At 40.9% G+C, this 15,914-nt stretch overlaps 1 protein-coding gene across 1 annotated transcript; it reads left to right on the top strand.

The window, feature by feature from the left end:
* The first annotated feature begins 2,521 nt into the window (after nt 1-2,521).
* Nucleotides 2,522-6,238, top strand: fgf6a (fibroblast growth factor 6a). The gene is made up of 3 exons (XM_068005347.1): nt 2,522-3,489; nt 4,790-4,893; nt 6,062-6,238. The coding sequence occupies exons 1-3, from the start codon at nt 3,144-3,146 to the stop codon at nt 6,236-6,238; spliced, it is 627 nt and encodes a 208-aa protein (XP_067861448.1). The 5' UTR covers nt 2,522-3,143.
* Nucleotides 6,239-15,914: the final 9,676 nt, after the last annotated feature.

The following is a 15,914-nucleotide window of genomic DNA, read 5'->3' as shown; positions in this document are numbered from 1 at the left end:
TCAATGTGTGCTGACATTTGCATTGAAGGTTAAAGATTGTGGTTTCATTATTGCCAGTTTATCATAAGGAATTCTACAGCCAGTACTAATTCATTACAAAACAATAATCAACTCAGGAAATTAAAATAATATGGAATCAATATGAATGTTTATGAACTGGATTTTGTTTTAATGTAATATTCATACTTACTGATCCCTCCTTTATTTACTATTCTGGTTAAGAATGGGGTTGAAGGTTATATGAATAAAATAATACTCTATGGTATGTAATGGCTTCTCTACCTTTGTGTGCAAAGAAATGTAATTTGTTCTAAGTAAACAGCCATGGTTAAATAGTGAAGATGGACTAGATATTCTGAAATTAAAAAAAGAAATCTGGAACTATGCATCAGCTCAACCAACATCTGAAGAGGGAAAAGACAGGTGACCTGCGATCAGATCCTCTATCCTAGAATCTTGCTTTATCACCTTGGGGTCAGTTAGGGCTTTTGCAGAAATTTCCCTCAAGAAATTAAGTGTAGGTTCCATGATAGAGTTGGTTATGCGTGGACTATGGAAGGAGATTAAATGGGTGGGTAGAGTCCATGATGAAGTAGATTGTAATTTATTCTGTTGAAAGAGTGAGCTTGAGGTCCTTTTCTACCCTATTTTCCTATGTCCTTTATTCAAGTCCAATCAACAAGTATTAAACATTCCCAGCATTTTTTTTAATGGCATCCAGATCCACCCACCCTTCATTTTGAAGCTTTTATTAGGAAGTACAAGTGGTCACAACCTATTCTACCTCCTCCTATGTCAGGGGCAGTGGAGGTGGGGTGAAATTTCTCTTAAAAGGAACAATGGGAGAATGCTTGTTTTTCTCTGAAAGTAATGACCCACCAACAAAAAAAATAAAAGTGCTTTGAAATGTGGAAGTTCTGAGATTTTGTTAGTAGGTCATTTATTATGGAGAAAAATGTATTCTCTGTTTTATGCTAAAAGACAAATTTCATCAAGTGCTCCAGTTTCAACTGTTCTCATTCATTGAAATGAGGCATTTTCAGCTCAATTGAACCATTTACCAATTACAATTTTTTTTCTCTCGAAGCAAAAATCATGTGGTTTGGAAGCCCCATAATAATCAATAAAGGAGTTCTACGTCAATAAGGATAACCCCTGGTGTTGGTCAGAATTGTTTTGCTGGTCCCCGTTATTTTGTGATAATGACGTTGAATTGCTCTGTTTCATAGGCCAGGCTCTGTCTCCCCAGCCAGATGTTGAGAGTGGGCAACTTATGAAGGAGGGGGCAGGCAAGTAATCACCTGCCTTTCGTTGAGGACTGTTTTATTACATGCCAATTTTCATTGTAAAACCATAACCTGCAGATTGTGAAAGCAGTAAGTAGGATATGGTACAAGTTTACATTCCCACTCTCTATATTCCACTAGAACCTATAGCTAATTAGTCTTGGCCTTGGACAGAGTGATGGTAAAGGTGACAGCCAATATCTCCTGTCCCATGTGAGTTTAGTTGTGAGGTTTCCAATGGTGGTAATTAACACTAGTGACAATAAAAGTGGTAATACACAAATTAATCACTGAACCATGTGACACTCCCTAATTATCAAGCTGTGCCTATGTTGGCCCAGTCCTGTTTCACAAATGAAGATAGTTTCAAGTTAATGTAGGGGGGTGGGGAGGGGGAGTAGGGGATAATTTTGACTTTGGGTGATAGTGTAAAATGGGCGATATGGATTCAGCCGCCTGTTATACATATCTCCCATTAACAGGTGGCTGAATTGATATCGCCCGCTTTACACTATTGCCTAAAGACAAAATTACCCCCAATGTACTTTTAAAATAGAGCATGGTCAGAAATCACGACTGTATTGCAAGAACCTGTGTATCTCTAAAATTTACCAGTGGCCCATGGATAGTTAATGAGTATAAATAAAAGCAGAAAAACATTGTAGATGCTGGAAACACTCAGCAAGTCAGGCACAGCATCACCCTTGGTCAGATCTACATCGAAAATGTTAACTTCCTTGTTCTCTCTGCAGATGCTTACTGTTTCTAGCATTTTCTGTATGTTTTGGACAGTTGAAGGCTGTGGCTACTCTCAATGTATCGATATTGCATGAGGTCTATTGAAGAGATGTGCACTCAAACACTGGGACACTGTGTGTTGTTGGGATACACGACCAAGTGAAGTCTAACACAGAATCCCCAAAGCCTTTCCACCATCTATGAGGCACAAGTCAGGAGTGTGAAGGAATACCTCCACTTGCCTGGATGAGTGCAGCTCCAACAACACTAAAGAAGCTCGACACCATCCAGGACAAAGCAGCCTGCTTGATTAGCATCCCATTCACCATCCTAAACCTTCACTCCCTTCACCACCAGCACACCGTGGCTGCAGTGTGTACCATCTACAGGATGAACTGCAGTGACTCGCCAAGGCTTCTTCGACAGCACCTCCCAAACCCGCGACCTCTACCACCTCGAAGGACAGGACAGCAGGTACATGGGAATAACACCACCTGCACATTCCACCCCCCCCCCCAAGGCATACACCATCCTGACTTGGAAATATATCGCAGTACCTTCATTATCACGGAGTCAAAATCCCTACCTAACAGCACTGTGGGAGAACCTTCACCACACGGACTGCAGCGGTTCAAGAAGGTGACTCATCACCTTCTCAAGGACAATTAGGGATGGGCAATAAATGCTGGCCTTACCAGTGGCCCACGTTCCATGAACGAATAAAAAAAAGTTGCCCCAATTTTGCACTTTCCGTCTAAATTTAGGACACACCCAACTGGGGATCTGCCATGTCATCATCCCCAAACGACCAGTCCCTCACGTTTTACTTTATCCGTCTTTCCATTTTTTTCCTGCTGCTCCCGACACTGTCCGAGTGTAGTGAGAAGTCTGGCCGCTTACAATAAGTGTCAAGAGTTTCAACACTGGTCCAACCATGAGGACCCTGGTATCTTCTGTTCTTTCTCCGCCGCTCTCCCAAATCGCAGGCCTTTATTCCATGTCAGCAATACTAATCTGCCTTCCAAAAATAAGACCCTGCGCCCACACACAAGGCAGAAAAAGTCGAACGGCGGTATTTTTAGGGCCATCAATTGGAACCACGTGCCTATCTGGCGCCGTATGTCCAGAGCGCAAAGGCTATTCTTCACCATGTCTTGCAAGGCAGCTATCCATTTGAGGTTAGCTGCACTGGTTCTCCTGGCTCTTCAGCCTGGAACTGTATCCCTGTATCCGTATCCATTTACAGCCAAGACTAACAGCACCTCGGGAATAAACTGGGACACTTTGCTATCCAGGTCTGTGATTGGAATCTCAGGGTACAAATCAGAACTGATCTGGCACAGTCCTGACTATTTGCTGGGAATCAAAAGACTACGGAGGCTTTACTGCAATGTTGGCATCGGGTTTCACCTTCAGGTTCTGCCTGGCGGGAGGATAAACGGTGTACATACCGAAACTCAATACAGTGAGTTAACTCTGAAAAGTATTGAAGTTCATATAATTACGACAAGAAGTGTAAATGAATGTCCTTAAGAAACTTTAACACTGAATTATAGCACTTCAGTAGATTAATACTTGTGTTGTATTGCCTTAACGTGTTGTAGCTTAATATGTTGTGTTGTATTAGGTTAATGTATATAACACATTAACCTATTATAACACAATAAAACATTAAACACATTAACCTATAACACACTGACCTAATTAGGTAAATATGTGGTGTTAAATTAATGTGTTGTGCCTTGTATTAGGTTAATGTATTTTACACACACAAATTAATCTAGTGTGTGTTGTATTAAATTACTGTGTTGTATTAGGTAGATGTGTTTAATGTGTATTAGGTTAGTGTGTTGTGCGTTCTATTGTACTGGGGTTAATGTGTTGTAATATATGAATGTGTTTGATGTATTGTTTTATTAGGTTAATTAGTTGTATTAGATTAATTATTTAGTGTGTTATGTTCTATTAGGCTAATGTATTATTAGATTAATGGTTGTGTGTTGTAATAAATTAATGTGTTATTACATTAATGTGTTATCTGTTGTATTAGGTTAATATGTTAGGTTTGTTTGTTGTGTGTTGTATGAGGTTAATGCATTGTAATAGGTACTGTGATTATTGTGTTGTATTAAGACATATTTGGCATCTAATAATCGTCATACTGTCAATGTAAAATAAATAATAAATCCCTGTATGGTATCATTAGCTATTTAGGGTCATCACCTAGAAGGCGGTAAGTAATAAATGTTCTAGGGCATGGTGACAAACTGTAGCCTGTGGGTCACCTTGTGGCCTCTAAGCCCTAATAATTTAGACCTATTTCCACTCATTTTTGATTTGCTTGTTTGTCCTGTTTGAATTTTATGGGCCTAAAGATTTGGAAAGGACTCTTTTCAGTACTGTTACTTCATTGGTGAATAAATCCTAAATCAAACCACCAAGGTCTGTTGGTATTAGCAACTTGAGATATATGCAAATTAATGGGAATATGGGTTTAAATTTTGTATGTGGCTGTCGCGGCTCCATGGTAAACACCTATAAAGTCCACAAGACAAAAGTAGGGCACTCCTGCTTCAGGAGATGGGGCGGGGTGGGGGGGGGGAGATTCAGAACAACAATTTAAACTATTTGTCACCAGCAAATCAGATCTGCTGCTATTTGCATTTTGTAAAACCTGCTCAGAGTGTTACATTCCTGTTGGATATATCTGTGTGTGTGTGTGTATGTATGTATTAAGTTATATAATATATTTTTTGTTTCTTTAGGTCTGTTACAAATTTCAATTGTAGAAAGGGGTGTTGTTAGTCTATATGGAGTGACAAGTGGCCTGTTTGTTGCAATGAATAATAAGGGAAAAGCATATGGAACGGTAGGTACAGTTACAGCATTGTAAATATTTAGCAAAATGCACATGCTCCTTTTAATTGCATCCAGTGGAAAAGAATGGAAACAGTTTAACAATTGAAACATGAACTGTTCCTGATACGCTGTATGTATCATAATGTTACACAAGCTTTTTCGATGCAGATTCATTTTTAACGTATGCTGTAATACAAATTTAAGACAAGTCAGGTCTTCATAACATAAGATTTATGATCAATTATGAAACCTTAACCTATTCAGAAATGGTTGGACCATATGTAGAAACATTCCATTGAATTTTGCCCTTAATTTTCCTGATTCATTTTAAACCTGCTATGGCTGCTTACTTCACTACACATATTTGCTAAACTTATATTAAATGCTTTGTACTATAGGCAAGGCTGACCTTTTAAGTAATGGGTTGAACAACACTTTCAAATGTATCTTTCATAGACAAATGAGAGTGATATTGCCCCTTTTTGGTAACTTCAATATATTTCCTTCATGAAATCAAATTATATATCAGCTACTAGGCATTCTGTAAAAGTGGTATGTAATCTATTAAAAATGTAATGATGTATCTGTAATACTGTATGAAGGGCTTAAAGTTGCTTGACTTTGATAAAAACACAACAGGTTCATTTAAAATTAGCTTATAGATAAACTGCCCTTTGATTTCTTATCAAATAGATAATCATAATTAATAATGAATGTATAACTAACCTTTAAGTTATGTCATTATAATTTTGTATCACTTTGAAAGAAAGCTGAATCGAATCAGGTACAGTTTTAATAAGATCTACCGCAAAACAATGAAAAGTAAAACCTTTCAATCTTATACAGTTGTTTAATGACATTAAGTGTCCATTTGTTCAATCTTCACATACGTAGAAGAATAAAATCAAAAAGTGCTAATGAAATGGCCACAAAGACTGTACTATCGTCTAAGCCACTAAACTACTTACGCACAAAAATAGATTTATTGTTTTTCATCGGTAATGAAGAATTGTGGCCTTTCTACATTAGTTATAGTATTGGTGTATTGCTCAGTAAATGATTAAATGTGAGTCATTCAAAGAATCTTCTATTACTTATATCGCACAAGTAGCATATGAGACCATTGGTATGTAGTCAATGAAGATACAGACGTGCAATTGTTTTTTTTCCCTGTGTAGGCTAATTTCCAGGATGAATGCAAATTCAGGGAAACCCTGCTGCCTAACAATTATAATGCCTACGAATCGAAAATTTACAACGGGATATATATAGCATTAAGCAAACATGGAAAAGTAAAAAAAGGAAATCGCGTCACTCCTACCATGTTAATGACGCACTTTTTACCAAGATTATGAAGAGGACAAAAAATGGATATTTTTACTGTGGCTAATTTGCACATTTGTAAATACAGTAGTTAACTCTAATATTATGCAGCAATTTTTGTAAATGTATATATATGTGTGCAATAGGCACACATGTATTATGTATATGTGGTTAGAACTCCTTGTACAAAATCCAAAGCCAAATGCAAAAATATTGGCCCAGAATTTGTCATAGCGGGTCATCGAATGGTGCTAGCTGTTAGTTAGACTTGCCCTTGCCCGTTTTAATTTCCATGAGATTTTGCACTTGAAATTGTCACAAGTGTGAGATGGAAATGGTGCAGTGGGTGCTATACAGGGCATCTGGGATCTGCGTGAACAGGGCAAGCAACTGTGTATCTCCTTAACCAAGCAGATTGAAAGATTGTTAAATGAACAGCGCAGCGTCTGAACAAGGAAGTGTAAGTTAGAATAGTAAATTCAATGTCAAATCAGGTACAGAAAAAGAAGTAAAGAAAGATTGGATTAAGAGAGAGAGAAAAAAGAGACAGTTTAAAAAAAAAAGTAATTTAATTTTTTTTTAAATCTCCAACAATTAAAACCTGAAGGACTTAGATTCTACACGTAATAGTTAATTTTCAGTGCCAGTTTGGTTGTTTGGTAGTAATTAACACTCTTCACGCTGTTAAAAAGGGTACTTAGACTGAAATGGACAAGCTCTAACTTTCTGTGACGCATTTAATCCGTATCCACTGTGCAAGTACAGGAACAGCACGCTGTTCAATGCATTTGAATGATAAGTCGGATAGCGAGTTCGCGTTTCGCAAAGCTAACAGCGGAGCGGCGCATCTCGGGCAGCAACTTCTGGATTTTCATGTTTAACTGCGCATCTGCCCTCGCCTGAAGTTGCTTTGTGATTTGCGCACAATTAACGGTGAGCCTCACCGTTATTTTGACAGCAAATTCTGGACCATTGTGCTTTAGTCAGTATGCTATTTATCTGGAAGAAAACTTTCAAATAATCGGTTTGTATTTGATAGTGTTTATATTAATCTAGTTAGATGTCAAAATCTTACATATATTTATTGTGATTTTGGATTTACTTAGTATTTATTTCTTAAAAGTCATAATTGCCCGAAGAATCGCTTCCAGTTACTCTCCTGTAGAGACTTTGAGAAATGGTGCAAGTCTTTGTGAATCTGAGAGTTGTTTCTGAATGATAAAATGTCGTAGGATAGCATGTGATACCCCTTGTTTATCTAACCTTCACAGAGTGCAATCATATCATGGTATGTACTCCTTTAAAATACTTAAGGACCCTCTCTTTCCAGTGCCATTACTAAATGGCTGCTGCTAGAAGCTCTAAGATTCTAGTATTAATGAAATGTCCTATCATCTAATTCAATTTTAGTACAAGGTCACTGTTAAAAGTTCTGACACAAAAGGAACAGCTCTGTTGGAGAATGTGGACAGTGATTATTCCTGGAATCAAACAGTGCTTTGTGTAGCATTTGACGTTAAATATAGATTAATGGATGCTTTGGGCTGAGTTACATATGGTATAATGGATACTTGGGGCAGTGCTACAAGGCTGCAGCAAATTTCAGCATACAGATGACATCATTAATAATAAAAGCAGCTTGTTTAATTAAGTAATGTCATCAGAATCTTGAGATGTGCTGCAACCTACAAACAACTTGTTTTTATTATTCTATATGAAATATACAAAACTTAATACAGTATATTTAAAAATGGTTCAGGTCACTATGGTCAGGAAACTGGTCAAGGAGCTTAACAGTTAGAAGGAATTAAGTGGAGGGTGTAAGAGCTCGCAACAGCATGTGTCCTAAAGGGTAAGTAAACTGGCTGTAATGTGTTGTTATATTGTCACATCTCATCATTCATGCTAAATGCTTCAGGCGAGATTCTAAGACCAATATATAGAATGGGGTTTCCATAATCCAGATTACGGAATGGAGTTTCTATAATACAAATCATGGAATCAAGTTTTTATACTAAAGATTATAGAATGGGACTTTTATAGTACTGTATAGATTATAGAATATGGCTTTTATAATATGGATTATAGAATAGTGCTTTTATAGTACAGATCATAGATTGGACTTCTATAGTACAGAAGCTCTTTTAAAAACTTCTGCCCTTTTGCTACTGTTTGCAGAATAGGGTATTTTTGGCAGGAGGGAAGGTGAACCAGCTGGCAAATGACTATGTCTACCACCAACTAGCGTGACTGAAGCACTCCAGCTCCCTTATGTCCAGGTAGTGAGCAGTTTCACCATTATTTATATTTCTGAATCTTACCTAGTAATTGGCGACATTGTTGAATAAAAAAGTAGTTTAAAGTCTTTTTCGAAACAACTGCACGTGTGCAAGCAGCACTGGCTTCTGCATGCACAGCTTCAATTTTATTTTTGGCTTCAGCAACTTCACTGGGAAAGCTCTGTACAGACAAGAGTTGGTGAAAATGCTTTGCAATCTCTTCAGGGAGAAGTGTAAGGGCTTTGGCCACTTGTGCTGGGAGTAACTGCGGCCTTTTGCTTTTTCTGCTGCCTTTGCCATTGCTTTTAGCACTGTTTCTGTTCTTAACCTCTGTTTTGTTTCAGAGTTACTTTCAGCTGGTGCCCAGAACCCCCTCCAGAGGTGGGTGTCTGATAAATCAAAGGCAACAAAATCTCCACATTTACAGTGGAAAGTGAGTACTGAATTAATGAGTGAATTCAGCTCCTAATTATTATAAAGGAACTGTTATAGTCTTGAACTCACAAAATGTCCCAATCCTGTGCGTCTCACCGTTTACTCCCAAGTTATACTGTGCATTTGACTGTGGTGCAATGGGGTATTTTCTACCTGGAAAGATGTCCCTGTTCCACTAACTCTGTGACTTTTCTAAAATAACTCATAGCACATTTTGGGCTAGGCTTTCTGCCTTCCCCCTAACAATTTTTTTTGGCAGGTGAAGGCAGAAAGCAACTTGGGGATGCACATTGCCCGGTCCCCATTGCTTTCTGCATGTCGGTCCTAGAAACTGCACTCGCCCATAAGACATGCAAATGAGGGAATCATAGCACCCGCTGTGTTTCCTGCCATTTGCATTACAGCAACACTGGATGACGCAGACCCAGGTGCCTGGTGTTCAGTACTTGGCAGAGGGGGCCCCATTGCAAAACTGGAGGACGGGCCTGTGCAAGAGCTGTGCATGTTTCATCAGGTCTCAATTAGATACCTTCTCGGGTAGTATCATTCACTCACGTAAATGGTCTGAGCATCTTACTTTTTGGGAAGGTGACTCACATTGTCCTATATCTACTTGTGCAATAGCATAACCTGGGCCTGTAACAATAATGCCCCATTGTGACCTGGACCAGATATTCGTGTCTCTCGCAACTTCTTTAATCCCTCCAAAGGTGGACCGAGCAAACACTTAGTGAGGTGAGGCTTGATACAAATCGTAAAACTGCTTTATTTCACAGCAAGTGAACATATAGAGCAACAGTTCTGATCAGCTTCACTTAGTTCAATCAGTACAACTTATCTTTGTGTAATGATACAAAATAAAGGGCATGACATGCATCCCCACATTAGTGGGTCATCTTACTTGACTTAAACAAGATGCCTTCTCACTATCCGTCAGCTTTGCCTCGACAAAGGTCCTCACAGCTTTTCCTTTTTCAAACCTGACTGCCAAGATGTGGTCGTTGTTCATCTCCTTCCTGTCCCCACACAAGGTTGGGACTTGGTTCCTGACCTTTCCTCCTGTCCAGGGGTTGGCTAGAAGAGCTGCTAATCAAACCTGCTATTGAATCCCCTCCCTTTGAAACTAACTTCATTTAAAACTTAACAGGAAGGGAAATTCCATTCCCCCCCCCCCCCCCCCCTGCAGTGTGAATGTTTGTTGAGAGCCCCTGTAATGAGATAACAACTCCTCTATTGTTCCTGATCATCCTGGATAACAGTATCATTGTCTGGCCCCCAATAAACATTCTGCAGATGCCTGCAGCCTGTCGCCTTGCATTTTAAACCTGCGCACATCCATTTTCTTTTAAACCCCAACAATTAAAAGTAACTTTTCCCCAAATTCTTTCTGTGGAAAAATGGCCAAAAAAATCCTGAACGTGACAGGCCACACAAATAAAATTTGAATTTATTTTTGCACAGGCAGCATGCTGACTGTCTTTCCTCCCAGTGTATCAGTCCTGTGTGTGTGTGTGTATATAAAATCTTTTTTTATGTCAGAAATAGGAGTTCCAGTATTCATCATAGGGTATTAATTTTTTTGACTGCAGCAGTACTATGAAGGAATAATTTACAGTAATTGTCAGGGAATCTATTACCAGTACATGCAGCCCAACCATGCATCTTGTTTCTAATAATTGATTCAGAGAGTAGAAACAAACACATGATTGCAAAGTAAACTATGGGTCACATTGTGAATTACAGTTGCCTGGAAATGGTGTCATTATGGGATAATTGATGAATAATATGCACATTCCCTTAGTCTGTTGCCAAGTTTTCACATAATATTCACAATTGTGTATTCTGTTTTATAGCTACACAAATCTATAGATATCACTTTTACCTTTGTACTGATAGCTTCAATATTATATTTAATGATTGAAGATAAATTAACTATTGTGAACAATTTTACATTTCATTTATGTTCTTCCTATTTATCATAGTCATAAAACTTGATGCTACCTCTGTCCTGGGTTTTACACGTAGGGGCACTGAATACAAAAGCAAGGAAGTGATTTGTATAAATTAGATTAGAACAGTTTTGGGTACCCAATTACAGGAAAGGTTCTTTAGAATTCACAAGGAATGCAACAGTTTAAGGAGAAGGCCTACTGCCATCTTCTTAGGGCAGCCTTGCCAACGTTGGCCACATCCTGTAAGCAAATAATTTAAAAAACGGTATCAGGAATGAGAGGTTATAGTTATGAAGAAAGCTCAAACGACTGGGGTATATTTCATTGGAACAGAGAAGTTTGGGGGGAAAGATTCTAATAGGGGTTTTCAGACTGATGCAAGGTTTGAGAGCAAAAGATTGTTCCCAGGGGTTGGCTAATCGGTAGCAAGGGGACATAGATTGAAGATTATCAATAGAGGAATGAAGGGGGAAGTTAGATTTTTTTTTTCCACACAGGTTATTGGAGCATGGAATGCTTTACCAAAACTGACTATTGAGGTAGAGACTATGGAATCACCATTCCCAGGTGCAGGAAGAGGAAATGGAGGCGGAGACCCCTCATGTCAGGTCCTCATCCCATTATAGTGCCCCAGGATTTCCTGAAATTCCCAAATGGAGGGATGACTCACAAAGCTGGCAGTGACCCACTGCAGACCTACGGGGGATTCCTCCCCCACCACCCCCCCCCCCCCCAAAAAAAAAGCAAAATCTTCAGGCCTTTGGGCCTTCTGGCTTTTTCAGTTGCAACTGGCCTCTCAGACCTGCAGCTAAACTGCTGGTTGTGGTCCCCATTCCCAGTGCAAGGCCCCTGGAAGAGGGGGCATGGGGGACACGTGCTGGGAGGGCACCTAAGTCAGGAAATTGAGTAGCGCTGCTCCCTCTGCAGATGCGGCACAGTTTCGATACACTGTGCCTGTGTGGTGGGGGTGCGGGGGGGTCGCTGAGAGGAAAATTGCTCTCTATATCATATAAAAAGCAATTGGATAAGTATTGGTAAAGTAAGAATATGAGGTGAAACAGCAAGGAATTGGAATTAGAGCAGGTGGCTGCAGTTGAAGAGCAAGTATTGGCACAGGTACAATGGGCTGAATGGCCTCCTTTTGACAATTTTATATCTGTTTGGCTGCATTACTGATTTTCTCAGCCAAATGTATTTTCCAGTGTAATAAGAACCGAAAATGCTGGAAATACTCAGCAAGTCAGGCAGCACCGGTGGAGAAAGAAACAGAGTTAACATTTCAGGTCAATGACCTTTTGTCAAGCATGTTCCAGTGTAATGCTTGTCTGAGAAAGAGACATTTCCTCACCAATGCATTTAGAGTAGCTTTTCTGTGCCTCGTGTGGTGCTGAAATTCCAGAGAAATCTACAGTGCACCCCATGTAACAATGACAGTCTTTATTAATATTAGTCTCACAACAATGCATACCTCAATCACACCAGTGCTGGAGTCTACCGTAGAATGTACAGTTTACGAATCACTAAAATTGTTGAAGATAAAATGACTTGTTTTATTTTTATATGTGTGTGCCGTGCACAGCAGAATTTATTGTATCACTGAAATTAAAAATTACACTTTTTAAGGAAACACCTTGTGTGTTTACCTGGAATCCTGGTTCATTTGATCTTGCTATGTGTCTTACTCTAGTAGATTGCAAGTTCATAGCAATAATTAAAATTTCAATATGGCTGATAAAGCAGTACGGAGCATTAAACTGCTGTTTAAACATACATCATGTACATTTGGGAGGCAAGAAGAGGGACAATGAGATTCAAATATTTTACAGATCTAGAAAGTATACAAAAATTAACTGAAAATAAATAATAAAAGTTTCGGAGAGACTCCAGAGCAATATATACCTTGAACGGCAGTGTATTTTCGAGGTGAGAGTGACTGCCCTTGACATCAAGGCAGCATTTGACCGAGTGTGGCACCAAGGAGCCCTAGTAAAATTGAAGTCAATGGGAATCAGGGGGAAAACTCTCCAGTGGCTGGAGTCATACCTAGCACAAAGGAAGATGGTAGTGGTTGTTGGAGGCCAATCATCTCAGCCCCAGGACATTGCTGCAGGAGTTCCTCAGGGCAGTGTCCTAGGCCCAACCATCTTCAGCTGCTTCATCAATGACCTTCCCTCCATCATAAGGTCAGAAATGGGGATGTTCGCTGATGACTGCACAGTGTTCAGTTCCATTCGCAACCCCTCAAATAATGAAGCAGTCCGAGCCCGCATGCAGCAAGACCTGGACAACATCCAGGCTTGGGCTCATAAGTGGCAAGTAACATTCGTGCCAGATAAGTGCCAGGCAATGAACCTCTCCAACAAGAGAGAGTCTAACCACCTCCCCCTGACATTCCACGGCATTACCATCACCGAATCCCCCACCATCAACATCCTGGGGGTCACCATTGACCAGAAACTTAACTGGACCAGCCATATAAATACCGTGGCTACGAGAGCAGGTCAGATGCTGGGTATTCTGCGGCGAGTGACTCACCTCCTGACTCCCCAAAGCCTTTCCACCATCTACAAGGCACAAGTCAGGAGTGTGATGGAATACTCTCCACTTGCTTGGATGAGTGCAGCTCCAACAACACTCAAGAAGCTCGACACCATCCAAGATAAAGCAGCCCGCTTGATTGGCACCCCATCCACCACCCTAAACATTCACTCCCTTCACCACCGGCGCACTGTGGCTGCAGTGTGTACCATCCACAGGATGCACTGCAGCAACTCGCCAAGGCTTCTTCGACAGCACCTCCCAAACCCGCGACCTCTACCACCTAGAAGGACAAGAGCAGCAGGCACATGGGAACAACACCACCTGCACGTTCCCCTCCAAGTCATACACCATCCCGACTTGGAAATATATCGCCGTTCCTTCATTGTCGCTGGGTCAAAATCCTGGAACTCCCTTCCTAACAGCACTGTGGGAGAACCGTCACCACACGGACTGCAGCGGTTCAAGAAGGCGGCTCACCACCACCTTCTCGAGGGCAATTAGGGATGGACAATAAATGCTGGCCTCGCCAGCGACGCCCACATCCCGTGAACGAATAAAAAAAAAAGGTGACTCCAGGTAAATGCTTACATTGTCCAGCAGTGCAGTGACACAGTTTGTTGCCTCTAACGTGGAGGAAAATGAGAAGGGGAGGCACATGAAGCTTGGAAACCAATTTCAAACTAGCACTGGTGAAGACCATCAAAGTAAAAATTGTAAAGGTGCAACTGATCCAACCACACAATCACAGTATACAAAAGTTACCTCCCATTCACTCCAATTGTACAGTTCATTATCTGTAGTTCTCATCCAGTCAAAATGTGGCCAATTACTTCAGTTTTCATTGTTCAACACTGAGTATTGTCAGGCCAAGTATCTCATCTTCACCACATTATCAACTGCAATGAACTAGATTATGTGCCATGTGGGAACTCCAGGGTGATTCAGGTGTCCTGGATAACCACATGTGCAGGAAGTGCGTCCGGTTGCTTGAGCTCGGTTTCTGATCTTGAGGGGCAGCTGAAATCACTACAGGGCATACAGGAGGCTGAAAATTTCCTGGATTGTACGTTCCAGGAGGTGGTCACCCCACAGCCACAGAGAGTTCAGAATAGTAAGTGGGTGGCCATGCGGCAGGGTAGGAAGAGGCAGGCAGTGCAGGAATTCTCCGGGAGTGTGGCACTCACAAACCGGTTTTCGGTATTGAATACCGGTGATGGTGACGACACCTCAAAGGAGTGCAGTCAGGAGCATGGCACCGTGGAGCAAAGGACTGCACAGAGGGGCACAGCAAAGTGTAGGAATGCAGTGGTTACAAGGGATTCAATAGGGGGACAGACAGATGTTTCTGCAACTGCCGATGTGAGTCTGGCATGGTGCGTTGCCTCCCTGGTGGTGGGGTAAAGGATATCATCGAGAGGGTGCAGAACATCTTGAGGGGAGAAGGGGACCAGCCTAACATCATGGTCCATGTGGGAACCAATGACATAGGAAGGAAAAGGGTCGAGGTCCTGCAGTCAGAGTTTCAGGAGCTAGGGAGAAAGTTAAAAAGCAGGACCTCAAAGGTAGTAATCTCTGGATTACTTCCAGTGCCATGCGCTAGTGAATATAGGAATAGTAACATAAGACCAGTCAATGTGTGTGCAGGAGGAGGGCTTCAGATTTCTGTGCCATTGGGACCAGTTCTGGGGCAGGAGGGACCTGTACAAGATGGACGGGTTGCACCTCAACAGGGCTGGGATTAATATCCTGGTGGGGAGATTAACTAGTGCTGTGGGGGAGGGTTTAAACTAATTTGGCAAGGGGATGGGCACCAGGATGAAGCATTAGAGAGGAAAAATAAGGTGCACAGAGGACTGGGAGAGACAGACTGCATTAGAGTAAAAAAAGTTCAGAAATAGGAAAGATCAGATGGGGTAAATGCGAGGCAGTCTAAGGTAGGTTTGGAGTGCATGTGCGTAAATGCACGGAGCGTGGTAAATAAGGTTGCAAGCAGACGGAGCCACATGGACTATGATATAGTGGCAATAACAGAGACCTGGCTCAAAGAAGAGAAGGATTGGGAACTTAATATTCTTGGTTACAAGGTATTCAGGAAAGATAGGGAAGGAAAAAAAGGAGAGGGTGGCATTATTGATCAAAGAAACTATTACAGCACTGGAAAGGTATGAGGTAGTTGAGGGATCAAAGACAGAATCTATTTAGTTAGAATTAAGGAACAATAGAGGAGCTATTACGCTACTGGGTGCATACATAGGAACATAGGAACAGGAGTAGGCCATTCAGCCCCTCGTGCCTGCTCCGCCATTTGATAAGATCATGGCTGATCTGTGATCTAACTCCATATACCCGCCTTTGGCCCATATCCCTTAATACCTTTGGTTGCCAAAAAGCTATCTATCTCAGATTTAAATTTAGCAATTGAGCTAGTATCAATTGCCGTTTGCGGAAGAGAGTTCCAAACTTCTACCACCCTTTGTGTGTAGAAGTGTTTTCTAATCTCA

This window comes from Heptranchias perlo, chromosome 24 (genome assembly GCF_035084215.1).
Source record: "Heptranchias perlo isolate sHepPer1 chromosome 24, sHepPer1.hap1, whole genome shotgun sequence".
In the NCBI taxonomy this organism is placed as follows: domain Eukaryota; kingdom Metazoa; phylum Chordata; class Chondrichthyes; order Hexanchiformes; family Hexanchidae; genus Heptranchias; species Heptranchias perlo.
Note: the sequence above shows the minus strand (reverse complement) of the source record. Positions and strands in the feature narration are given on the sequence as shown.